General features: G+C 36.9%; 3 protein-coding genes across 3 annotated transcripts; 1 reads left to right on the top strand and 2 right to left on the bottom strand.

Annotated features, from left to right (window-relative positions):
* Positions 1-1,504: 1,504 nt before the first annotated feature.
* On the bottom strand, positions 1,505-9,565 carry inpp1 (inositol polyphosphate-1-phosphatase). Its single transcript, XM_060858599.1, has 6 exons — positions 9,374-9,565; positions 7,036-7,241; positions 6,895-6,955; positions 5,911-6,111; positions 5,547-5,721; positions 1,505-2,693 (listed from the first exon to the last, which is right to left on the bottom strand). The coding sequence occupies exons 2-6, from the start codon at positions 7,237-7,239 to the stop codon at positions 2,192-2,194; spliced, it is 1,143 nt and encodes a 380-aa protein (XP_060714582.1). The 5' UTR covers positions 7,240-7,241; positions 9,374-9,565; the 3' UTR covers positions 1,505-2,191.
* Positions 9,566-11,578: 2,013 nt separating this feature from the next.
* Positions 11,579-13,315, top strand: LOC132838182 (protein S100-B-like). The gene is made up of 3 exons (XM_060858381.1): positions 11,579-11,724; positions 11,972-12,107; positions 13,165-13,315. Exons 2-3 carry the CDS (start codon positions 11,976-11,978, stop codon positions 13,306-13,308), a joined length of 276 nt encoding a protein of 91 aa, XP_060714364.1. The 5' UTR covers positions 11,579-11,724; positions 11,972-11,975; the 3' UTR covers positions 13,309-13,315.
* A 716-nt stretch (positions 13,316-14,031) lies between these two features.
* Positions 14,032-23,733, bottom strand: LOC132838449 (acyl-coenzyme A amino acid N-acyltransferase 2-like). Its single transcript, XM_060858764.1, has 11 exons — positions 23,640-23,733; positions 22,352-22,561; positions 22,158-22,257; positions 21,603-21,820; positions 20,755-20,930; positions 17,529-17,645; positions 17,209-17,288; positions 16,099-16,192; positions 15,556-15,636; positions 14,224-14,359; positions 14,032-14,144 (listed from the first exon to the last, which is right to left on the bottom strand). Exons 1-11 carry the CDS (start codon positions 23,731-23,733, stop codon positions 14,032-14,034), a joined length of 1,419 nt encoding a protein of 472 aa, XP_060714747.1.
* Positions 23,734-26,643: the final 2,910 nt, after the last annotated feature.

The raw sequence follows: 26,643 nt of genomic DNA, 5'->3' as shown, positions 1-26,643 counted from the left end.
GACGCCTGAGATAGGCACAGGCTCCCCGTGACCCGAGGTAGTTCGGATAAGCGGTAGAAAATGAATGAATGAATGAATGTTTTGGACTAAGCCTAAGTAAGAAATATGTGAGTAAAATGGTCAGTTACAATTTAACTGTGCAAATCAGTGCAAAAGAGATCAACTGCCCATTCAACTCATCTTGGCTGATCATGTACATTCGTTACAAGACTATAGTTAAAATTAATTGTACAGTTTTGTAGTCTGCTGTGTTACCATCAATAATTTTGATCACTTACCCACTCATTTTCTACTGCTTATCCGAACTATCTCAGGCGTCATTGGGCATCAAGGCAGGATACACCCTGGACGGAGTGCCAACCCATCACAGGGCACACACACACTCTCATTCACTCACGCAATCACACACTACGGACAATTTTCCAGAGATGCCAATCAATCTACCATGCATGTCTTTGTACTGGGGAGGAAACCGGAGTACCCGGAGGAAACCCCGAGGCACGGGGAGAACATGCAAACTCCACACACACAAGGCAGAGGCAGGAATCGACCCCCCCCCAAAATATTATTATTATTATTATTATTATTATTATTATAATATATTTTGCTAATAAAATGTTACAGTACAGCCAAACATTTAATTTTTTCTGTGGATTTTATGAAAGCTTTGTCGCCATCTAGCGGTTAGAAACAGGTTTCATTTATAGCCGACTGTAAACCATTAGCAGAAATACAGACAGCGGCCACCAGGGGGCAGCAGCATCAATTCATTACAATTACATATTAATTCATATAGGCTCTATCAATCAAATTTCTAAATTTACAAAGCAGCTTTACAGAAATTATATTAATTTAATTATATTACAATTTAACTGTGCAAAAGAGATCAACTGCCCATTCAACTCGTCTTGGCTGATCATGTACATTTGTTACAAGAATATAGTTAAAATTAATTGTACAGTTTTGTAGTCTGCTGTGTTACCATCAATAATTTTGATCAATAAGGAAAATTATTATTATTATTATTATTAGTAGTAGTAGTAGTTATTATTATTGTTGTTTTTGTTATTATTATTATTATTATACATTTTGCTAATAAAATATTACAGTACAGCCAAACATTTAATTTTTTTGTGGATTTTATGAAAGCTTTGTCTCCATCTAGCGGTTAACAACTGAAGTTTCATTTATAGCCAACTGTAAACCATTAGCAGAAATACAGACAGCGGCCACCAGGGGGCAGCAGCATCAATTCATTACAATTACATTTTAATTCATATAGGCTCTATCAATCAAATTTCTAAATTTATAAAGCAGCTTCAGAGAAATTATATAAATTTTAATGTAAGATATAATTAAAGTTTGAGATATAAACTTATCCGAAATGTGCAAACAGTACCAAAACATCTCAATAAGAATTCTAAAATCCTGAAAGTAATTTTTTTTAAGTGTAGCTGTGTACATGAATGTAATTGCAGCTGTAACCAAAAAACAGCAACAACAATTGAAGTTACCCAGTAATACATATCTTTAATATTTATAACAGAATGACATTTGCATCTTAAACTGTACAGGACATTATAAAATAGTATATTGCATACTGGCTACATACAGACTTTAACCAGTAACTGTAATTTTAATAAAGTAATATAAAGGTAAATATAATAATGACAGAGGTCTTCATGGATTTGCTGTTTTGATATAAACAACACAATTCACTAAGAAACTGTTTCTATCTATAGATTTCTATACACACTTTAGAAACCAGCAGCCTTGTACATTATATAATAGAAATGGACACATAATTGTAGTCATGTGCTGATGTGACATTACAATATTTCCTTACATTTATTTTTAGCTTATGAGATCACAACATTGCATTTGGAATTCATCTTTAACTATCGATGATTTAGAATAAGGCTTTACCGTATGTCACAAGTTTTAGCACCCCATGTATATGTGAATTTGCTTGCAAGCTTCGATTCAAGCTTTCAGACAAGAGACCCGGGACTTATAGCTAATGCAACCTGGCAAAGTTGCCTACGTAGGCAGCCTAAAAAAAAATTGTTTTACATAATTGTCAAAATCTATTATGGCATAAATATGTTGATAAATTGCACGAAAATGTAAAGGATATAAAACCAGTCTTGCCCTAAAATAAACATCTTAACAAAACAACAACAACAAAAAATCATATTTTTTTAGCAAGTGCCTCAACCACTCTGGCCAGAACTGCAGAGTCCAAATATGCCACTAAACCCCCCTTGTTTGCCCACTGCTCAGCCCCCTGACACCCAGCGCAGGGGTTATTATAGGTCAGTTCTGCCCTGAGGTCCTTATTGCCGTTCCTGACAGCAGAAAGGCACTGGCTGAGGTCACAGATACCCCCTCCAAAGGCACGTAGTATAGCATGAGGAGCGCACGAGTCCCACTTATACGTGCTGCCCTCTGAGAGCACGTACATATCCACCAAGCCCTGAATCACACACAGGATTTTATACCCCGCCCCTGAGGCGTAGGTCAGCTGGCCATCGCAGAGCTGTGACAAAGTATCTTTCACTTCCTGCTTCTCACTGGAGCTCAGGACCACAGAGAGAGAGTCTGGGTTTTTCCCCATAGGCCGCTGACATGGTGTGAAGGAGCATATGTTGATATCTTCATACGAAACTCCCCAGAAGTACCGACCCTGCCATCTGAAAGAAACAAAAACAGCGATGATGCACAGTGTAAGGGAAGTGAGAGGTAAAGCGGCATGCTGAACTGAAAGCTTTTCCATTCCTGTTAGCTGCATTATCACTGCAACTCAAGTCTTAAACTCGCTGCTCATTAAATCACTCGGTTAGTTCACATCACTTCAACAGGAAAAGCGAAACTGACAAGAGATTTCACCTTTAAGCTACATATTATCAAGCACGCTACTTTTTAGGTGCTCGTATTCGTCTAAGAGCTACACAAGAGCCGCTCCACTGTGATCCTCGCTTACAGTTATCACCGAGTGGTGAGTTTAAAAGCACTAGGAACATCTCGGATGATAAAGTGCCACGGTTTAGTGTAGGGGGAGAAAAAGGAGCTAAAAAAAAAAAAAAAAAAAGAGCAAATATTGTATATTGACAATCATAATCTATCAGATGATGAATAGTAGAAAAGAAAAAGAATGCATTTGAATGAATCGAATAAAAGCAGCAGTGATTCTACATGATGTTCATACAGGAGTCTACATGAAAAAAAGGAATGAAAATAAAAGCAGTTATTTATGAACATCATTACATGCTTTAGGGATGAATCACACTGCACATTGAACGCTCCGTCACTAGCAGTACATAGTATTATTTTAAGAAAGTCTGCCAGGATGACTTCACTGTGTAAACATCGACTATATCTTACAGATTAAGTCAGGGGGCCAGGAGTGGCAGCTTGGTGGACCTGGGATTCAAACTCACAACCTTCATATCAGCAAAGATATCCTGTATCCTATTACAGTTTTGTGCCAACACTGTCACCGTGTGCTGATTTGAGAATAATGATAAATAACGGCATGGTATGATGTCACTATCACACCACAGACGAATATTTTCAACTATCTCCCGAAGTTTTTTTTATGGAGAATATTCATCTCTCTGGACAATTAGCCATTACAATAATCCGACCTAGAGCATGTTAACATATTAACATATTAATATTAATTCATCTGCTAAGAAAGAAAGCTATCCTAGTAAAGTTAATATCTTAATACAAGTTAATATAATAAGTAAAATATTAATCTTGAACTTTTGTATTGTATTAATCTTTGTTTCTTATGTTCTGTAAAGCCGCTTCGAGACAACGTCCATTGTTAAAGGCGCTAATACAAATAAAACTGAATTGAATTGAATTAAATATTACACAAGCTTCAAATGAAAGACTGGATAACAATTTGGATAATTGTAGCGGCACGTTCAGATGTTTCAACCAGTCACATTACAATCCACCCCTCGGTGTTGTGTGATGTCACTATCACACCATTAATACATTAATAACACACCACACTTAGTGTACATCACTGAATATTCCCAACACTAAGCTTTACTTGATTAAAGAAAGTCCTATTTGTATCCAGTTATACATGACATTTCATGTTATGCAGTTTCGGTAAAGCGAGCTGGTTCCTGTGCTCATAAAATCTTTCCTCACCACCTTCTCTTTATTCCTTTCTCTAAAAGCTCCTCATGTAAAATCACGGCTTGTCCTGTTACAGTCCAGTGCGTCCTGAAGACTTTGCTTGGAATAATTGATTAGTCTTAGATTATGTGAATCTTCCATGTTGCAAGTCTTGGTGAATTAGTTGTGACTATAAATCAGAGCAATTCAAGAGGCTCATATCGTCGCTGTCGGGCGGAAAATTCGTATGTCCAAATTTGGTCAATTTCATATTTTTTCACATATCGATGCTATTGGTCAGTCCCCACGTGGGTCTGTTATTTTTACAAGTTATTAACCAATCTAAAGTCTTGAAAATAGCTTGAGCGCAAATCTCATAACTCCATTGGACACTTCAACTGTCCACCTCTTCCTCACTCCGCGGGAGAGCTTCACGGCATATTTCTCCTCAAGAAGAGTCGCAACGAATCAACACGTCTTCTGAGGTAAATGTCTTCAAAACACTGGGCTCAAAGAAAAAAAAATCTTGACCCCCGCTAGTTCTGGTGCTCGTCTGAGGACAGGAATTTTGCGCAAGACAATCCACTGCAACGCGGACTAAACCCTGTGCACTGCAGATAAGGTACGGCGTTTTTTTAATTTCCTGAAAAATAACGGTTTTGGAGATACGAGGATTCCGCCTGACAGCGACGATATGTTGGATTTCTGCACCATAAGACAGCCAACTTTTGTTTTTTTCTGCATAACAACATCAGTGTATTGTAAGACGCCCAAGTGGATTTTTTTCTACATTCAAATGTGTAAACCAGTGAGCCGTATCACACTCACTTAGAACTTAACTCAATTAACTGAGACTTAAGTGCACATAAAAAAAGTTCACAATATTGAAAATATTGTTTTGTGGTATTTTTTGTCAAAATAAATGATTTTAGTATGAGTATTTAATCTACAACAGCAATCTCAATAATTGGCAAATGTTTAGGCTACATTCTAATGAGAGATGATGTTTCACCGAATTTCCCAATTTTGTAAAAAAAAAAAAAAAAAAAAAAAAAAAAAAAAAAACTGAAGGAAGAAATGAACAGAAGAAATGATTCTAACAAAAGTTCTTTTCTGTCATCATCCTGTCAGTCATCGCGTCTCACAGGAAGCACTGCTCGCATCACTCGCCTAATGTCACATGACTCCTGCTCTGTGCTGTGACTCGTGCTGAATTTAACAGAACACGGTCCACCAATTGAATAGCTCGGCTATAGAAGCAGTAACACTAGAACAAACACATTAATCTAACATAATGGTGTATAAATCAGATGATTTGGATCATAAGCAGTTTCTAGTCTACATCTATCTTCATGGTAATGACACCTATATGTCTGTTTTAACAGTAATGACACAGTGGTGATACTTACTTCTTCCCGGTTGAGTCTTTGCGTGTAAATGGCTGATTGATGACCCCCATCACGGGTTCTCCGGTTGCACGCAGGTAAACACCGATAAGAACGAGTGCACATGGAAGACCGGAAGGGCAGAACTCTTCAACTGCTATCTCCCGCTCCTTCCCTTCAATATACTGACTTGTACCATCTGCACAGAAGGATGAATTATTGAGGGGTTCATAACAAGGATTAAGGCAATAATCAATAATAGACAAAAAATGGTGTTAAATCTATCAGGGATGCTTGTTTAACACAAATGTGTTCCTCAGTGCTCACAATATTGACCTTCATAATCTCTTATCAGTAATGATAAAGCATACGGTAGACTCTTTAATACCGATGGGGTCGATCCAGATGGCCAAGTCCTCGGGTTTCAGAGGGAGCTGTAGCTTTTCGGCAAGTTCGTCTCGGAGTTGCAGATTCTGATGGATGGCTTCGGCGAGAAGCGAAGCGGCCGTTCCGTCTCCGTCCAGCACTTTGGCTAGTAAAGTCATCGTGTCCTCTTGTTTAGCGCATACAGTAACGTTCACGCTCTCTCCTTAAAGATGGCAAAAAAAGGTAAACATCATACATTACCTTATAACTGTGTGGATCAAACACAACAGATTATTCTATTTTATCAAAGATCACGTTAGGTGTTAGAAATTTGATCCTAACTAATGACAGGTGTGCAGATGATTTAAGAAACCTGTAAAAACGCCAATTTGAAACTTTTTAATTCCTTATAGAGTTTAATAGAGGAATTTATTGCCTGTGGTTTACTCATTAGGAATAAATGGTCAATTTTATTTTTGTGTTATTTAATTTTAAATAAAATAGAACCAATAAATAGTAAATAGTAATTAGAGATAAATAGTAATTAATTTTAAACTTTATAATTTTTATTTTATTTATTTATTTATATTTTATCTGCTTTTATGAGTCAGGATTTAAAATAATAATAATCTGAACACAAATGCACAAAGTTTACTTGGTTTTCACACCGAAATATTGACATTACTGTGTTCTTACTTTTTCCTGCTCTCTACAATGTTTACTCATGTACTCAAATGTTAATTTCATGATTTCTTTGTAGGCATCTTTGCTTTACAGCATTGCTTTATATAAAAGTAAGACAAATAACCAAGAAAAAAGTCTGCTTTTTTTTTTTTTTTTAAACTATTCCAATATTCTATGAGTTAAACATGTTTTAAATACATTCTTAAAGCCTAAGAAATGGCTGCGTTATGGTTGAACATCTCTCCTCGACCCTGCAACTTTGGAAACTCTGCCTCTTTTTTATTTTAGTAAACTTAGTGACTGTACAGAATCAATTGCTCACCGAGTCCATTCTCAAACTTGTTGGATTCTTCCCCGTAAATGAAGCCATTCAGCTCTGGAAACTGCCACATAGAGTTTTGATTAGACAAAGATTAGACAGTGAGAATCCAGATGTGAGTGACAGTGAGAATCCAACACTCACCTGTGCACAGACGTCATGTCGGATCATTTCCTGTATCACAACGTCTGCGAGCGTCTTGAAGTCCTGGACGAACTTTTTGTTCTTGTCGGCTCCGGTTTTCTCCTGCACCAGCAACTCGAATAACGGCGCCTCCTGCCTGCACACTCGCGCCACGTTGGCGGCTTTTTCAGCCACGCTCAGGATCAGACGCAGCAAATTTGCCATCGCTGAAAATAAACAAGTGAAAAGTTCAGAATATTAACATTTTTTTAAAAGGAATTTATGATTTTCTGTGACAAGACTGAAATGACTGACAGTCATTAATTTCTACACCATCTGTTAATAACATGCTTGACATTTTAATCCTTGTGCTGATTGAAAAACTATGTAACTTAGTGTCACTCATGTCACCTGATGGTTTAGACAAGTATACTGTAGTCGACTTGTATGACATAGCAGTGAAACTGATGATTCATAAACAATTTACTGATGTAGTGTACAGGGCCTTGAGTCTCACTCTTTGTGGTCATTTGTTCTTCTCTTAAATTATATTTATTTGGTTAATGACATTCTTGGTTATTATTATATGAGCATTATCATCATTACAGCTTTAGTGCTGATTGTACCCTTTTTATTCTTTAGCTCCAGGAGGATTATAATGAGAAATTCAGGCCAGGCTGTTAAAATACAGGGCATAAAAATATCACACTAACTGGGACAGATAGAAAACGTTATTAGGGTTTAAATGAATGGTTTATATGACTGACTGACTGACGGACGGACAACGGACAGATAGACAGACAGACAGACAGACAGATAGATATCTTCATTTTCTGCACCAAAGTGTTACAAGGAACCTGAAGCCCATCCTCTGGACCATCGAAGGGTACAATCATGCACACACTCAATACACAAAATTTAGAGAGACCAATCAACATATTACCTGAAGCCCAGAGAACATGCAAACTTATCACACAACTAAATTAGGTGGGAAGTGAACCCCAAAGCCTAGAGGCGTAAAGCAAATGAGCTAACCACTAATCTACCATGTGCCCCACCCTCCAGCAAGACCAAATACCATAGCAAATGATGTCATGTCATACATCCAAATGAAATTATAAACAAAAAACGCTCAATTATTCCACTTGCCTTTTCAGATCTTTTGTCAGAGAGTGTTAATTATTTTATTAATCATCTGTCTTTTTTGTGGCTTTAGTAAGCACCAATGAAAAGATGTTTTTTTTGGAAGATAAACAGTAGAAATCAGGGGGATACAAACTTTTGCATCCAAAGAGATCCTATGATTTTAATGTGGCAAGTAATGACATTTTGAATGACAATTTTGGACTTTACTTGGACTATCAACATCTGTGTGGTGTTATACATCCTGTCATAATAACAGTAATTTATCAATAACAGCCTGTTAATAGTCCTGAAGTGTTTTATTCTTGTTACACCAAAACAACTGTCCAATGCTAAAATGTTTTAAAATTAAAGAACAAGACATTTTATTTTATCCATTAATAGTTATGTTTATTGTTGTGGCACGTCTACAAAACAAGTTAGTTCCTGTTATCACTTATGCTATGACCATTCATTCATTCATTTTCTACCGCTTATCTGAACTACCTCGGGTCACGGGGAGCCTGTGCCTATCTCAGGCGTCATCGAGCATCAAGGCAGGATACACCCTGGACGGCGTGCCAACCCATCGCAGGGCACAAACACACACACTCTCATTCACTCATACACTCACACACTACGGACAATTTTCCAGAGATGCCGATCAACCTACCATGCATGTCTTTGGACCGGGGGAGGAAACCGGAGTACCCGGAGGAAACCCCCGAGGCACGGGGAGAACATGCAAACTCCACACACACAAGGCGGAGGCGGGAATCGAACCCCCAACCCTGGAGGTGTGAGGCAAACGTGCTAACCACTAAGCCACCGTGCCCCCCACTGTCAATATCAGTCATTTCTTTATAGTTAAACCCAAAATATTAAATGATTAAATCTAATTATTGGACATTTATTACGAATAAAAAATAAACTGAAATGAGTCATTATTTTGTGAATATTTCTCGAGCCCAGCTGCAGAGGCTGCATCCAAATCCAATGCAAATATAAATAATATAGGCAAAATTTTTGCACTGTGATGCTGAAGAGCTTCAGCTTTTTAATGTTTTTAACACATTTACTGCATCAACCTACAGATTATAAGTAAGTTAAAGTCTCTAGAGATCTCTGTGATTCGACATACACACATCTGGATGTCAACATCTGTACAAATCCAAGCAGAAAACACAGAATAAACAAACAATAACAAACAAAACAAATCCAGGAAGCTGATACTCACCTATAAATACGAGCTGTTCTGTGTGTTCTGGATTGACTTCACTCACTCGAGATGGTCAGTGCGCTCATTCGAGGTTTGTTATCGACACAGGGCAGGAAAGGCGATAAGAACAAGAGCACTTCCTTTATCAAAACCTCCATCTGACTGAACAAACGCCTGTCGCTGCTGTAAAACTGAAGTCTGCAGGGCACTGCGCATGCGCAAGGGATCTGACGCATGCGCACTGCGTGGAGAGGCTGCAGAACCGTCTCGGTGGCCTTTCTGATTCTCTGACGATTTTCTGACGTTTCACCCCGGTCACGATGCTAATGCTGTTGCTAGGCAACTTATGAAAGAAACCTTTTGTTAAATTAATAATGTTCCTGCTTGTCGTGGTCTCAAAAATATCCCATCTTTATCCCTTATTTACTAATAGATAGATAGATAGATAGATAGATAGATAGATAGATAGATAAATAGAACTTTCTTGTCATTGTCAGTACAGGTACACAGCAACAAAATGCAGTTTGGCATCTACCAGAAGTGCAAACATATACGTAAACATATTTACAGCTTGTAATATGTATATATGTTTACATGTAATATATATATATATATATATATATATATATATATATATATATATATATATATATATATATATATATATATATATGTAAACATATGTACAGCATGTAATATATATATTTTTTAAACTATTCTGATATTCTATGAGTTAAACATGTTTTAAATACATTCTATCATATATAGTATGTACAGTATGTACAGTATGTTTACATATAATATATATATATATGTCATATGTATGTACTGTACAGCGAATAAATAAATATAAGTCTATGTGTATATATTATACACGTCATCCCTTATACAACAGTTCTTTGCTTGAAGGATTCTTCTCCAAAGCCGCGTTCACACTGCAAGTCTTAGGCCACGTTCACACTGCAGGTAAATCTGATTTTTTTTGGGGTCAAGTGACCAGGTCAGACTTCTTCAGGAGTAGTGTGAACACTCAAATCTAGCCCAGATCTGATTTTTTCAAATCAGATTCAGACCACTTCCATATGTGGCCTGATCAAAATCAGATTTGGGCCACTTTTACCTGCAGTGTCAACGGGGCTTAAGACTTGCAGTGTGAACGGGGCTTCAGAGATGCCTGACTTTCTCACTTCAGTCTTTAATTTAATTTTCCTAAAATTCCTAGGTATCCCAAAAAGCAAGCAGAATGAAACAAAAAAATAGTTTATTCAGGGTACTCTGATTTCTTCCTTGGCGTGTGTGTGTGTGTGTGTGTGTGTGTGTGTGTGTGTGTGTTCGTGTGCACGAAGATTAAAATGTGTCCCTAGCCTTGTGCTGTGAGTCCTCTGAGGTAGGCTCCAGGATTTCCTGTGACCCTGTGTAGGATAAGTGGTATAGAAAATGGATGAAAAACTATGTGTAATGTTCACATAGAGTCACAAGTAATAAACTAAGGACATATGACCAAACAATAAACACAGGATATAATATCATAGATTTCAGAGAAATGTACAGATGATTCGCTGTGGCGACCCCTAACTGGAAAAGCCAAAAGTAGATGAAGAAGACTACAGTGGAATGTAATATAATATACAAAAAAACTATACCATGTGCAAGAATGATTAATTATAGTGTAAACTGTTTTGTGTATGTTTGTGAGGTAGAAATATGCAGACTCTCTCTCAAGTATCCTCCTTTAGTAGCTGGACTGCCTTATGGTAGAAATTAAGAGAATGTCTAATTTGGAATAGAAAACTTTGATTTAGGAAGTAAAACTTTCTAAAGAAGAAAAATACGCTGAAAGGAAGCATGGGTAACCTCAAATATGTCTATCAATAGCCTGGTTCTCAGCAAGACACAGGAAACTGAAAACAATGAGGTGCTACAGGTACAGTATGAACAGTTCTGCAGAAATGGTAGCATGATTAAACATGATGAATATGAAAATGCATGCAAATCATGCAGAGTGCATTCAAATGCCTTTACTTTGAACGGATACAAGTTTGTTCCGAGGAAATTAATGAATTGCACACTGAGTCACTTTTATTGACTGTAGTTTTGAAATTTCTGTTGTTATGCCTGCTGACTAATTTGTGAAGTCCTGACAAGCAGCGCAACTTCTGCATCAATGACATTTAATGGTATCTATTTCTCCAAACCACATTCTGCTGTTAGTGCTCACCACATTTTAGCCTTTCAAGGATGAAAAAAAATCAATATAGATTCACACACTCAACTCCATCTCTCTATAGTCGTCCTATTCACAGGGAGTGGTGCTGCAACAGGGAAAGACGTTTTATACTCTGAGCAAAAACACTGACATTCTTCTAAAGGTAATTATATTAGTAATAATACAAAAATAGGGTGTATTATTATTATTATTCATGAGCTTTATATATTGACAGTAGTGCATGATCCTGATGATATTCAGATTATTTGGGTCATTTCTATCTTTAATGTGATTGACAATTTTTAGTATTACATCATTCGCGAACTGGTTATGACAGCTATATGAATGAAATGTGCACTGGACCACTGTACAAAATAATTCTAACACCCTTTCTTTTTGGTATGCTTCAGAACTATGTCTTCAGAGCTCGAGAAAGCAATGATAACCATCGTAAAGATCTTCCACAAATACTCCGGACACAAGTGTAAGCTGAAAAAAGCCGACCTTAAGGATCTCATTAACAACGAGATGACCCAGTTTATCATGGTGAGTGTTAGATCAGTCTTGTGACATTGTTATGAATCAATGCAATGGGTGTGAAAGGAGTCTCTCACCTTCATTTTCATTGCATTTGTGGTTTATGGACCACATTTTTACTACCAAATTATGCAAACAAAGTATGAGGCAGATCTATGCTGAGCTTTCTCAAGCACAATGACACACCCAAAATATTAAAAAAGGGACATAATCACTGTCACTATTCTTTAAAACAAAATAGGTTTTATTTAATGTACAGTGAAGGTGAGCACAATATTTGTAATCTTTTTTCAGCAACAGGATAATATTGCAGTACAGGTTAATTTTATCACATAAACTATTCAATTTAAATCACACTAATCAATCCATGTTTAACATGGCCTAATCACTAAAAATTTGAGATGATTGGATTTACGTATTTGAGTTCAAAAGTTTGTAGACCCTCTTTGTTCGATAACGAAAAGCAAATGAAAAAGAGACGTTTGTTCATTAACACAAGTAACAATGTATATTTAGTATAAGTGTAAAAATGGACTTATTTTACTTTCAGATTGGATGCTGTTAATCAGTTAAGACCTATAGTTCAGTGACTCAGATCATTGTGTGGAATTGAGCTTTCACAAAACATTTTAAACCCATTGGAAAAAAATGTCAGATACCAGACACTTAAAACTCCTCCTGTGAATGCTAAATAAAGATCTCCTTACAGAAAGCTTCACCATAACAATGACTTCTATTTTTCTTTTACAGAGCAGCATGTTTCAATCCATATATATATATATATATATATATATATATATATATATATATATATATACGTATATATATATATATATATATATATATATATATATATATACGTATATATATATATATATATATATATATATATATATATATATATATATATACGTATATATATATATATATATATATATATATATATATATATATATATATATATATATATATCAAATAGATACCAAAGTTTTAAAATGCCTGATAATACTGACATCAATACATCGTTATGGTAACAATGACTGTGCCTATTTCTATGTCCCCACAGAAAATTCAGGACAAGGATACCCTTGACTTGCTTTTTTCTGATCTGGATCAGAACGGAGATCGAGAGATCGACTTTCAAGAGTTCATTCCTCTTATCGCCATGGTGACATCAGCGTGCCATGATCTGTTCATGGCAGATCATTAACACACTCGACTCAAATAAACTACAGATAATCACCAATAATAAACTCTGTTTTCAGTGACGCTTGGATTTTTATTGAAAGAATCCTGCACTTGGTTCTGTTGTATTTATTTCATGATGTATTAAGCCATCACGGGACGCCCCACTGATGTAACAGAAGTACCTGCACAATTAAGGTGAGATTGTGACTTCGAAGCCTAACCTTAGCTGAGGGTCAAGGAAGTAAAATCACCGTACACTCTCCCCTGTCAATCATATTGACAAGCAATCTGCGCACCTCTATGAGCTTATGTCTGTGTCCATGAGCTCACGTAAGTACAACCAGTTGGTTATGCTTGGCTGGCTTCAAGGTGTCTCTAATAAACCACATGCTAGTCTTTACTTTCTCTACATGATAAACATTGTATGATATTGAAGATCTAGCTGGTAAAAGAGAAACATACAAACAAATCAGCAACTCCATCCAACCAATCAATTTCAACCCATTTTTTCCACCGGTCCTTGATGTGCAGATTTGTTGGAGTTAGAAAAATTAAAGCTTGATCAGCCGTCTTGATTCTGAAAACATACAAAAAAAAATATTTAAATACTCATTCAAGTAAATACTTGCTGATGCATGAACTAATTTATGCAATTCATTTCATGCGAGCTGATGATGTAAAGGACCGACCCTTGAGATGAGCAATAGGCCACAAGGAAGGGAGAGGAAAAAAGGGTGTGTTGTAACTAAGCTGCGTCTGCCTTTCTTAAATTACTTTCCAGGAATGTCAGGATGCGTGGCCACGAGTCTTCCTGAGCGGCTGCGTGTTGCTCCAGAGTTCCTCCCCATTGAATCACAGCTGAATAACATGTAAATGATAAAAAGAGCTACAGTAATTGTACAGCAGGGATGTAATTAAAGAATGAAAGCACACTGACTTTGAGTGGGTTGAGTGGCCCAGGTGGAGCTGTGGGAAGTGGGTGTGTGTGGTGGCTCGATCAGGTGACCAGCTCCAGGGTACGACACCCGAGTGAACAGGTGAGATTTACCTGCGATGCGAAGCCGTCTTTCAATCTGAAGATCAGATAAAACGGTTTGAAACAAGCACGTGAGTCACGACTCAATAATTATTTCCGGCTATACCTGACTGACCTGTTCTTTTCGTGTTTGTGCAGAATCTTTTAGACATATTTACACAGATATGTTACATTATTCAGATTTTCTCTGTACACTTAAGGAAAGACATCTAACTTTAATGAATCAGATATGAGGACACAGCGAAGCGATTTTCTGTAGAAAAGGAACATGCCAGGACAAATGATAGTTTCTCAACTCACCTCAGAGCTGAACAGGACAGATTTAATTTCTCAGTAAAACTCTCAGTAAGATTAACAGATATGCAGATATGCAACGCTCAGATTATTGGCCAACATCTGACATCAGCTATAATAGAAATGTGTGAAAACATATACAAGAAAAGGATTCTGTAGGAGGGGACAAAGGTACTGTATCATCATACCAATTAAAAATATAGCAGCAATTATCAGGGTTCAAGCACTTTATGTGCCTTCACACAAAAATGTTATGTATAAGTTATCAAGCATGCAAGTGCTTAATTTGGAGCTGGAACAAGACAATGATGCTTACTTAGTTTTGTAAAGGTACTCATGTGCTTGTAACACACACTTCAAAATGGCTGACACAATGAAATGGGATATCATTGGAATGATATCCCATTTCATTGTGTCGTTGTCCTGTCTCATGCTTTACTGAACCTAAACATAGCAGTTACATGCTTTTAGGACAAATGATACAGAATTTATGAACAAATGTAAAGAAAGCAAGCAAGAAAGAAAGTTTCTGAAAGAATTTAGCATTAATTTTACTTCCAAAATGAACATTTCTGTAACACTTAGGCTCCTTCACTACATACTTTGTGTATAAGAACCCTGATTGAGGAGGCATGAGTAGTTACAGAATGACGCCACCTACTGGTCATGAGATATAAAAAATGCTACATTTGGTTTGGTGAATCAGTTAATGTTAATCCTGTCTGTAGTGTGATAATGTCATGATAGATAGATAGATAGATAGATAGATAGATAGATAGATAGATAGATAGATAGAGTGCATAAGAAGAGGTTCATTACATGCAGCATTGCATCCTGGATATAAATCTTACATTTATCTCTCATATCTATGAAGTTATCACAGTTTACAACATGACTTAAACATCATTCTGTGGGCTTCTACGTTTACGTCTCCCTCACCTCGTATGTGATCTCTAAAGATGGACAGCACAGGTCGTCCTCTCCGATGATGAAGAGCAGAGGGCAGCGCACCTTCTCAACCTGTTGACACACACAGTGTTTCAGCTCATGCATGGGTCATAGTGTTACCATAGCAACATAATCAATTTACATCAGAACCGGTAAATTTGTGGCCAAAAAGTCAGATTTTAACATAAAAGCTACATGTAGAGAGTAAAAGGAATGGAAAAGCCTTTAACTCTGTATTAATAATAAACAGAACCGTAAAGGGATAGTTTAGTTCAAAATAAAAAAATGTCTGTGATGTCCCTTTTACTGCAAATAATGATGTAAACTAAGCACGATTACGTAATTGCAGCTTGAGCAACTAATAGAACATAAATATAACAGATATTATTAATATAATTAATACAAACATAATTTCCAATAAAGTTAAAAACAGATAATGGACATTGAGCTCCAAACAAGCCTCTTATTTCAATGTCTGAAAAATAATAATAAAGTGAATGAATCATTTCATCCAGTTCACCTGTGATTATTTACCTGAATAACGTTTTCAGGTGGAACCTTACAAGGTAAAGAGAAGTCCCTGAAACTCACGTAGCCTTGATCATTAATGTACCATTGTTTTTGCTCTCTGGAAAGATGTTAAATGATAAACAACAACAACAACAACAACAAAACAAACAAACAAAAAAAGGTTAATGTGGCACACATAAGAAATTGTGATGCATGAATAATATAATAAAATGTCTCCCCCTGCTGGTGTAGTGTAAAAAGATTACACAACACTAAACACTGCATATCTGAGCTATTAGGGACTATTGTTGTGTCATCATTTCTGAAGATGAAAGTCCTAAATGCATTTGCAAACATTTTATTTATTCTAATAAAAATGACAAGGTAAGCTGCTATAATATGTATTCTAATAAAAATGACAAATGCGTGCTGATGTGACATGAATGTTCTAAAAAAATAATCGACTTTACCTGACTTCCTCTTCTTGTCTTATGCTGGAATTTGCCAACACATTACCAATTCTTTTACTCTATTTGTGAATTGTTGCTTTTAACGTTGCATAAAATCTTCAGGAAAGATGTTTTTTCCTGTTGTACTTTACATTATACAGTCCTTTTGGGAGTTTTTTGTGGATGTTGTGACAAAAATGCTTAATTTTGCAGCGTTTCCCCCCAAAATTTGCCGTTTTTTGCTTATTTTGTTATTCAAATTGGCAAAATTGCAAGCACAGGATTCTTCCTTTAAACATATATGTAATTACCTTCTGTTATAGCTGTACAAATGTTTCACACATTCTGGCCTAAATCTACGGAAAGTCTTCGGTAATTTGAAAAAAATAAAAATAAAAAAATCTCCTAAATCTCCCGCAAGCTCCTCAGAATATCATGAGGTTTGCTTGATTTTGTGTTCATGTCTTTAATTACAAAACCTTTAAATCCTGGAGGGACTGATTACAGCAGCTATAAACAGCCTGTCTTTTTCCATCTTGAAGTTACAAAGACAAAAATGTGCAGCTTGTTATTTACTAATAGACTACAAAGTACAAAGCTGTCCTCTTTCCTCATGCTCAGATACATAGTGCACATTTTAAAATTTGTGTGTACTATAAAATATCACACTTGAACAGTTACTCACTCATCAATATTCTCTCCGTCTTCACCGAAAATCTTGTTGATGCTGGAGAACGGCCCGTTGATGCCAACAATGCACCTCGGCTAGACAGGTTACAAAAGGAATACAAATTTATATATATACACTTATATATCAGAAGCTGCTTAGTGAATTTAGTGGTTTACTCAGTTTTGTGTAGAAGCTAGTTGATGCTGTCTCCAAGTGCTATCAGTGTATACAGTACATGTGCATTAAAATGATTGCTATTGTACTGTAACATATCAAAGCCATTATATAAGTATTATTTTTAATGTGATGAGTTGCTTAGCATCACTGTTTCTTACGTTAACTGGCAAGGATGTGGCAATCCGCAGAGCTATAAAGACCCCAAAGGAAATCCCAATGATCGCAATCCGATCCTCACACACCTGGGGGTGTTCACACAGAATCTGCCATGCTGCCTAGGGAATGGAAACACACACACACACACACACACACACACACACACACACACACACACAGCATTGATAGATTATTAAGAGCACCTTACAGATGTGCTTTGTTGTCTCTATCAAAAACAAATCTCCACAAAACCTAATGTTAGTTCACTAGGTCAGAGTTTAGGTCGAAATCCCTGTAGAAGAGGTTGGTACAGTATATAAAGAAAGAAAGAAAAAAATTTGATTACTTATATATATATATATATACAGGGAGTGCAGAATTATTAGGCAAATGAGTATTTTGACCACATCATCCTCTTTATGCATGTTGTCTTACTCCAAGCTGTATAGGCTCGAAAGCCTACAACCAATTAAGCATATTAGGTGATGTGCATCTCTGTAATGAGAAGGGGTGTGGTCTAATGACATCTACACCCTATATCAGGTGTGCATAATTATTAGGCAACTTCCTTTCCTTTGGCAAAATGGGTCAAAAGAAGGACTTGACAGGCTCCGAAAAGTCAAAAATAGTGAGATATCTTGCAGAGGGATGCAGCACTCTTAAAATTGCCAAGCTTCTGAAGCGTGATCATCGAACAATCAAGCGTTTCATTCAAAATAGTCAACAGGGTCGCAAGAAGCGTGTGGAAAAACCAAGGCGCAAAATAACTGCCCATGAACTGAGAAAAGTCAAGCGTGCAGCTGCCAAGATGCCACTTGCCACCAGTTTTGCCATATTTCAGAGCTGCAACATCACTGGAGTGCCCAAAAGCACAAGGTGTGCAATACTCAGAGACATGGCCAAGGTAAGAAAGGCTGAAAAACGACCACCACTGAACAAGACACACAAGCTGAAACGTCAAGACTGGGCCAAGAAATATCTGAAGACTGGTTTTTCTAAGGTTTTATGGACTGATGAAATGAGAGTGAGTCTTGATGGGCCAGATGGATGGGCTCGTGGCTGGATCGGTAAAGGGCAGAGAGCTCCAGTCCGACTGAGACGCCAGCAAGGTGGAGGTGGAGTACTGGTTTGGGCTGGTATCATCAAAGATGAGCTTGTGGGGCCTTTTCGGGTTGAGGATGGGGTCAAGCTCAACTCCCAGTCCTACTGCCAGTTTCTGGAAGACACCTTCTTCAAGCAGTGGTACAGGAAGAAGTCTGCATCCTTCAAGAAAAACATGATTTTCATGCAGGACAATGCTCCATCACACGCGTCCAAGTACTCCACAGCGTGGCTGGCAAGAAAGGGTCTAAAAGAAGAAAAACTAATGACATGGCCTCCTTGTTCACCTGATCTGAACCCCATAGAGAACCTGTGGTCCATCATCAAATGTGAGATTTACAAGGAGGGAAAACAGTACACCTCTCTGAAGAGTGTCTGGGAGGCTGTGGTTGCTGCTGCACGCAATGTTGACGGTGAACAGATCAAAACACTGACAGAATCCATGGATGGCAGGCTTTTGAGTGTCCTTTCAAAGAAAGGTGGCTATATTGGTCACTGATTTGTTTTTGTTTTGTTTTTGAATGTCAGAAATGTATATTAGTGAATGTTGAGATGTAATATTGGTTTCACTGGTGAAAATAAATAATTGAAATGGGTATATATTTGTTTTTTGTTAAGTTGCCTAATAATTATGCACAGTAATAGTCACCTGCACACACAGATATCCTCCTAAAATAGCTAAAACTACAAACAAACTAAAAACTACTTCCAAAAATATTCAGCTTTGCTATTAATGAGTTTTTTGGGTTCATTGAGAACATGGTTGTTGTTCAATAATAAAATTAATCCTCAAAAATACAACTTCCCTAATAATTCTGCACTCCCTGTATATATATATATAAAATATATATAAAAGATTTGAAATATCAGAGGAAGTTTATTCCATGACTTACTAGCCAGGTCAGGAAAAGAGTGTTAATCCATGACTTTCTAGCTCCCTGTGCGATTATAAGTGCAAACAAGCAGTGCTAGAGCTTTTAAGAAAGCAATGCACAAAGTAAGATGTGATAAGTTGAAGTAAACCAGACTTGACATAACAAGGAACTGATCAAGCACCAGTGTAGGATCTGGGGATAGAAATAAACACCTAATGTTATTGATGATGTGAGGCGAGGCGATGCAAGGAGAGAAGTACCGTCGGGCTCTCATAGTTACCACAAGGTTGCGTGACAGATCTTAGAGTTATCCAGGCAGATCACAAGGTCTTAACAAGGGGATTGGTCTTCAGGGATGTACAACAGCTCAGTTGATCATGTTTCAGCTAAAGATCTCATCATGCGATCCATGATGAGGATGCCTGACGTTGATAAAAGTATAAAAGGATGAAAAGTGATGAAAGGATAAAAGATGAGTTTAGTGTCAATCCCTATAAGAGTGGTATAAAATCCCAGGTGATAACATGATATTACACAAAGATTTTTGGGGGTACATCTTGTGTTCCTTCATCCTGCAGAAGATCACAGTTGTTAAAATTACTAACTTGTTCATATTATATATTAGTATCAAGTCAAGTCAAGAAGCTATTATTGTCATTTCAACTATATATAGCTGTTGAGGTACAAATGAGACAACGTTTCTCCAGGATCATGGTGCTACACAGAACAAAAGATAGAGCTAAGGACTTAGTAAGTAATCCTGGCTACATAAAGTGCATCTGTGCAACCTGGTGTAAACAGGGTAAGACAAAAGACAGAAAGACAGTGCAGGACAACAGACAGAAAGACAGTGCAGGACAAAAGACTGCAAACAAAAAATACAAGACATTACACAAAAGACAAGACACAAAAAAATTCACAAAAATTGAACCAACCGGTGTTAATACTGTTTGTCCAATCAATATTATGTGTGCAGAAATACTGGAATGAACACTTTAGTATTATAGCAGCAGTTACATGAGGTAATGTAATGTATTGTGCAAAACAGCAATCAACTGAAATGTGAAAGATGTATCAAGTATGGAAGTGATAATATAGCAAGGACGGGTAGGCAATATTAACAATGGGAGTGGGTTATTGAAGTGAGTGAGTTATTGAGTTATTGAAACTTTCTGTAGACGTGGGAACAAGTGGTTAGAATTTCTTTGGAAGGGGCAATAATGGGTGCACACATATCTCTTTGGAAGCTTACCTTGAAGTAAGAGTCTCCAACGTTCAAACGTTTTGGGGGTCCGGGAATATCTTTGTGACCAAAGTAGGATAAAGCCATGCAGGCCAGACCATGTGAGGCGAGCAGAGCAGCTCGGTACTCCACCAGACCTCCAACCAAACCAAACAGATCTATAACTGCAGGAAACGGACCTGGACCTTGAAAAAATTGAGAGACGTTCTTCTCTGAGGAAACCTCACACAACATTCTATTCAGTACGGTATACTGATACCGATTATAATACTGATACTGATAAGAGAGTAGTTTCTGTTTTTTATAGTGAGATCTAGAAGTCTAGAGCTGTATCCCAAATGATGTACTAAACACTGTGCACTTTCACTGTGTACTCTGTTATCTAGTGTATACATTTTAGAATGGTGGCATCATCTCAAATGGAACACTAACTGGAAATGTAGGATGTTTCCCAGTTGATGGCAAATGACGTTGCTAATTTAAAATACATTTCTAAGATTGTGCCATCAGCCATCTTGATTTTTTTTTTTGTCCATATGGTATCAGCATCTAGTAGCCCCGCCTCAAGTATTCGGTTCAGGATGCACCTCTGACATCTCAATTGTTCCACAACCTATTCACTACATAGGGAAACAGCTAGGAGGTTTTACCATTCACTTCTTAAATCCCACAAAATGTGCCCTATGAAAAGCCGAGCCCCCAGAATGCACTTGATTATAGGGATTACAGAATGCACGTGATTATAGGGTGTAGGGAGTAGGTTGAAATTTCAGATGCAGTACCAGTCTTTCCAAAAGAAGGCATGGTTTTTGTGTCAGTCAATCTAAATGAATGTGGTGTACAAGCTTCAAACTTACCTGGAGGGAGGAATAAAGTCCCCACCACTCGGTTTTGCCGGATTTCTAACCTCCTCATGCCTGGCGCCGTGTACCAGCGCTGAATTGAAACAGTAGCCAGCTCACGCTCATTCGTTCTGCTAACCTGCTCATCTTTGGAGGAATTAAGAGGAGAAATGTGGCCTTCCAGCACAGACACCTCCACTGTGTATGGAGTCTCCACATCTTTCTTTTTCAACCTTAAAGAATGGAACAGAAAATGGATATTCTAATGTTTCTCAATTTCATTTAATAAATCATAGGAAATCTTTACAGAGCTCTTGGTAACAAGTAATTAAAAGTCAAAGGTCAAGCAGTGACATACAACCAGATCTGTTTAACCATTGCTGAACTTCAGATGTAACAGAGATGTACAAAGGTTGTGGTTCTTTAAACTCCCTTAAGGATACAAAAGCCTGTATTATTATCTTATTTAATAGGCAATTTTAAAATAATTGTCTCTTTTTTTAAAAAAAAAAAAAGTTTTCTTCATGTTTCATTATAAACAGAACTAAACACAGATAATTGTCCTCCTACCTTATACCTTGTTTTTCAACAGTTACATGCTGAAGACTCCAAAACAGGCCCATCGGTTTACAGCCGACGTACGAACCACCGACAGAGGAATGTTTTGTCACTGTTACAGATGTAAAGTTTATTTACCTTTACCTATTACCTTTTATTTACCTTTGTACATTCTAATAGAAAGAAAACGAACTATTATTACTTACGGTTTACGACTCCATCCTCATCGCTGTGAAAATGAGCAATGGATTGCCACAAATATCCATCCTCACAGGTCATCTGAGCTCTCATGGTCACGGGGGTGTTTTGTGGCAGATAATGAGCCTCTATAGTGATCAGCTCATCAATTAAAGCACGTGAAGGTGTTGCTTTTAATAATGGAGCTGGTCTACATGTTGCAGTCCATCTCACTGGACCTGCACAGAGTGGAGAGCAAGTACATGAAATAGAAAGTACATGAGACATTTAGAAATTATGTGTTAGATGCAGGTTTATAGCTGGTGTAGTGATTCATCCTGGATGTTGTCTTCTGTAATAATAAGTGTAATAATAAATATGTAATAATAATAAAGTGTTAAGGATCTACAAAGTTAAAGTGTTAAGAAAAGCTGAAAATGTGAACTTTGGAAGGTCTATATGACACAGAAGAGGGGAAAAATGTCCAAGGAAACAAAAGTCCAAATTTCTTCTTTGAGAGTCTTAGAAGATGGCTCAGTCATAGCGAATTCTCTCTGAAATGCCCAACACCTTTAGATACTCAAAAATCAATCAAACTAACTCAAAAGTTTAATTATGAGCACACACTCTTATATGACCTCCCATGAATTAATCTAATTTCTGGACACTTCTGTATCAAAGAACCACCAGGTGTGAACAAATTTTTCTCTGTGTAATTATTTAAACTTGGACACCTTATTACGACTTAATAATTCATTACAAATAATTTTGCCTTGATAACTCATTAACTCAAGAGATCTGTTTAATTGAGTACTGTATCTCTTTATCGTGAACTCATTTATTTATTATGTTTCAATAGATCATCTCATTATTTTAACGATACTAAGTCAATATAATAATAAATTGTTCAAGATATCAGTAAAATAAATAATTGATTAAAAATTTTGATGCTTAAAATGAATGATGTTTTGACTCTCAGTTTAGCCAATAAACCTGAAATCATCCTGTGTGCTTGTTTAACGTTTTACTGCTGAAGGTCACGTGTGTTTATAAAAACGTGTTAAAACATAAACGTGTTAATAGCTTTTCAAGATATGAGTTTTATTATAGACAGATATTAACAGTGATAGACTATCAAACTAAATATCTTATTAGAATAAATCAGCAAAATGTCCTTAAGGGATTTTTTTTAACAATAAAATACAATTTATAGCATCCAAAGAAATAAAAACTATTTTATAATAGGCGCGTCAAATAAATAAATAAATAAATAAATAAATAAATAAATAAATAAATAACTGATGTTACAGCTCTTACCTTGTAAAGTCTTTTTTAATGTGCGAGGACAAAGAATTTGTTTCTGGAACAATTCTGAGAAAGACCGAACACGCACTGTCCCCCTCATCATCATCATCATCATCATCGTCTGATTTTCGCACACTGATTTGCTCTCAACAGAATAACACCTTTATTCTCCCACTGGTTTGAAACTTGGGTCGAATTACGTTTAACACGTGACTGATTACGTAGAACATGACAAAAACGCTGCTAGAAATTCTCATTTGCTCAGTGTGTGTGTGTGTGTAAATGTGTGAAGTGCTGGGTATGGTTGTCACGAGCAACGAGCCGCCGTCCGAGCGTCACCATAGAGACGCGTCCCCGGAGTAGTAGCGCGCTTCCGGACTGCACTTCCCATCAACCATCCGTCACTCTGATTACCACCGCCACCTGATCCTCATCTCCGCTCTCTATTTAACCACACTTGAACTTCATACCAGTGCGAGGTCTCGACTTGTCTTTGTACGGTCATTCTGAGCGTTTTCATGTATTCTGATTTCCCGTTGCGACTCTGTTTCCTGATTCTGACTTTTCTGATTGTTTGCTGCCTGCCCCGACCTTTTTGCCTGTTCTCGATTCTGATTTTTGCCTGTCCTCTGATACTAGTGTTTTTGCCCGTCCTGATCACTGCCTGTCTGACTTCGTTTGTGTGTATTTAATAAATTGCTGCAAATGGATCCCCAGCCGTATGCCTCCTCCTTACAATGGTATTGACACGGACAGGCTTAGAAAGACCTAATAAAATATAGGAACAACATGTTAGAAATGTTAATCATTTATAATTAAGGTAAATTATTATTCTGTCACAAATATGTGTATTATGTATGAATGTTCCTTCCTTTATTTATTTAAATAATAATAATAATAATAATTTTGCCAAATGAATCATTATTTTATATTATTTTGAGGTTCAGTTGTGTCCTCATGCCAGAGAAAAACTACCACAGCACCACATCCTTCAGTGCATCCGTAATTATTCTATACTTTATCCAAATCATGTTTCTTCTGATATCTTTTTCTATTTTGGCTTTTCCAGTCAAAGCTCACCACAGCAAATCATCTGGTTCCACCTAGCTCCATCCTCTGCATCCTGTATACTCTCTCACCAATTACCTTCATGTCCTCATTTAACACATCCATATATCTCCTTTTTGGTGTTCCTCTTGACCTCTTACCTTGCAGCTCCATCTCCAACATCCTTCTACCAATAAACCATCTCCCTCCTCTGTACATGTCCAAACCATCTCAGTCTATCCTCTCTGACCTTGCCAAACTGAGCTGTCCCTCTGATGTGCTCGTTCCTAATCCTGTCCATCCTCGTCACTCCTAAAGAGAACCTCAACATCCTCATCTCTGCTACTGTACCTCCATCTCTGCCTCATGTCTTTTCCTCACCGCTACAGTCTCTAACCCATACAGTATAGCTGGTCTCACTACTGTCTTCTACATCTTTCCTTTTATTCTGATACTGATCCTGTTTTTTCTGATATACTGACACTAATACATTATGTCCAAGATGCCTTTTAAAATGTCACTTTGACCATTTCATCCCGTATTGAAAACTTACTCTTTACTACTTAGTGTTTTATTACATTTTTGTTTACCTTGTTAATTATTAAAACCATTGATATAAGATTAAATGACACTGGCATAGGATTATATTTTCTTTTAGATCCTCAGCTGGATGTCCAACTTGTGTCAGTGATTGAAAATGAAGGCTTCAAGGTCTTTTATCTTCTGAACCCTATATAGATCATCCCTGGTAGAAAGGCCTTGAAGATGATGATGATGATAATAGAGAAAAAATAAGGCCATATGAAGGCTGTTGCTGAGATAGACAGGCATGTGGACCTCCTTGGAAAAAAAAAAAAAGGTTTTGCTGTAATATATGACTGCTGTAATGTCTGCACACCACCAGATCTTGCTGTGCCTTGTTTTCAGTGCTCAACAGACTCATTTGCCCTTCAGTAGTTTTAAACTGCGTAATAAATTTGACTGTGTTCAGAGTTTACATTCGTTATATGTTTTAATAATAAAAAAAAATGAAAATAGTATATATCATTATGCAAAAAATATCCGTATTTTAATACGCTAAAATGATGTAATGTATAGACGCACATCAGTTGTGTAGAGTCAGGAGGTGTTACCAAGACAACGTAGAGATGAGCTTTGACCTGCTAAAGCAATTTCTCCTGACTGTCTATTAAACTTCAACAACATTGCTTTAAAGTAGAAGATTTTACCTTGTTAAATGTAGTGTAGCTAATGTAGCTATTAACAATACAGTTTAAAACTAGGAAATTAAAAAAAATAAACACACACATACACACACATACACACACACACACACACACACACACACACATACACACACACACACACGCATATACACACACACACACACACACACACACACACACACACACACACACACACACACACACATGCATTTCTTCCATTTGACCACAAGATAGTAGTGTAGACCTGGCAATAATTAAATAACAGTCTTTAAATAACAGCCTTTCCCTATATATATTTTTTGCAGTATGTCCTCTACACTACTCACAAAATGTGTTGCCAAAAACCTAAGAACTTTACAAATGTAAAATAAACCATAATTTAATTAAAAATACTTCTGATGGAACAATCTCATATATATCTAAAGCTAAATCCTTCCTTTAAATAATTCGTTTTAAATTCAGATTTAGATTATTGCTGTTAAAATGTTTTGGGTCAGGCTTTCATGATCCACCATTGTTTTTGCCACATTTGACTTCTGGGAGTTCAAGTAAGTTCAGAGCATTCACAATTTCACCAGTACTTGAAGTCTTCAGTATTGGAATCTAATTTCGGCAGCGGACGATGAAGTAGACGAGTGCACAAAGATGCAAGATTGCTCAGAAACACGTTGAGAAACGGGTACCGTCTTCTGACATTGAAAAGCCAAGATTACAGTTTTGTAGTTGGAATTTGATCAGATACA

Source organism: Tachysurus vachellii, chromosome 22, assembly GCF_030014155.1.
Source record: "Tachysurus vachellii isolate PV-2020 chromosome 22, HZAU_Pvac_v1, whole genome shotgun sequence".
NCBI lineage: Eukaryota > Metazoa > Chordata > Actinopteri > Siluriformes > Bagridae > Tachysurus > Tachysurus vachellii.
The sequence above is the reverse complement of the archived record's forward strand: the minus strand, read 5'-3'. Positions and strand labels throughout refer to the sequence as shown.